Below are 979 nucleotides of genomic sequence, written 5' to 3' on the forward strand. Positions count from 1 at the left end.
AGAGAGAGAGAGAGAGAGAGAGAGAAAGAGAGAGAGAGAGAAGTAGGGAAAAGCAGACTGACGACTAAGAGGCACAGACAGAAGGACGCGTATCCTGGCGAAACCAAAACAAACAAACGAACAAACAAACAAACGAACAAACAAACAAACGAACAAAAACAACAAATAAACACAAAAACACTTACCACCATGACGCGTGCACAACTTGCAGCACAGAAAGAAGGATGAGTATCCCAAGAACCCAACTCTGTGAAGCGGCCGTAGCCATGGTGACGTCACAGTATCCGGCCGGGGTCAAGCCCCTGACCCAGGAAGTTATCCTCGCCACCTCTACACCTGTCAGTGCCACGCCCCTCGATGGGAAAACTGAAGAGTTCTTCTGCCGGACTCGCACATTATTATGATCCTGGGGCTGTGGAGAAAAACAAAACATGTAAAGAAGAGAATGAGAGTTTGAGAAGGGTCTTTTTTTCCAACCTTTTGTTTTTCTTATTTTTTTGAATGCTCCCTTTCATATTCACAGTCGTTTATGAATATGTATATTTTTCTTTTGGTGGAGGGACTTATTTTCTTGGTTCAGCTTCTTGATATTTTAGGTATTGCAGAAACAGGAATTGGGTTAATCACCTTTTGGTCCAGTTTGTTCGTTCTACGAGTGGTCAGTAAATGACATTTCTAATTGCATGTCTTTTTTCGTAGTATTTCTGTATTTGTGTGTGTGTTTGTTGTTGTTGTTTTTTGGTTGACTTATTGGTTGGTTGATTGATTAATTGATTGATTAATCCCGCTTAAAAACCTGAAACTTAGATATTAGTGGCAATTAGTATTCTCCAAAGATTCCCTGATGACAAAGAGATGTGGTGACAAGAAAGAGAGGTGTGCAGAGGAAGAGAGAGAACACGTCAGAGATGGGCAAATTGGCAATTGAGAAAGAGGAAGAGAGAGAAAGAGAGAGAAAGAGAGAGAGAGAGAGAGAGAG

The 979-nt window shown here is 41.5% G+C and overlaps 1 protein-coding gene across 1 annotated transcript in view; it reads right to left on the minus strand.

Annotated features, from left to right (window-relative positions):
- The window catches only part of LOC101845673 (protein Wnt-4), a 115,364-nt gene that overhangs the window by 71,101 nt on the left and 43,284 nt on the right, over positions 1-979 (minus strand). Inside the window, exon 2 of the mRNA XM_035973973.1 lies at positions 186-412. Within this exon, the coding sequence (XP_035829866.1) occupies positions 186-268 (83 nt within the window). The 5' untranslated portion in view covers positions 269-412. The remainder of the gene's footprint in view (positions 1-185; positions 413-979) is intronic.

This window comes from Aplysia californica, unplaced genomic scaffold (assembly GCF_000002075.1).
Source record: "Aplysia californica isolate F4 #8 unplaced genomic scaffold, AplCal3.0 scaffold00039, whole genome shotgun sequence".
Classification (NCBI taxonomy): Eukaryota; Metazoa; Mollusca; class Gastropoda; order Aplysiida; family Aplysiidae; genus Aplysia; species Aplysia californica.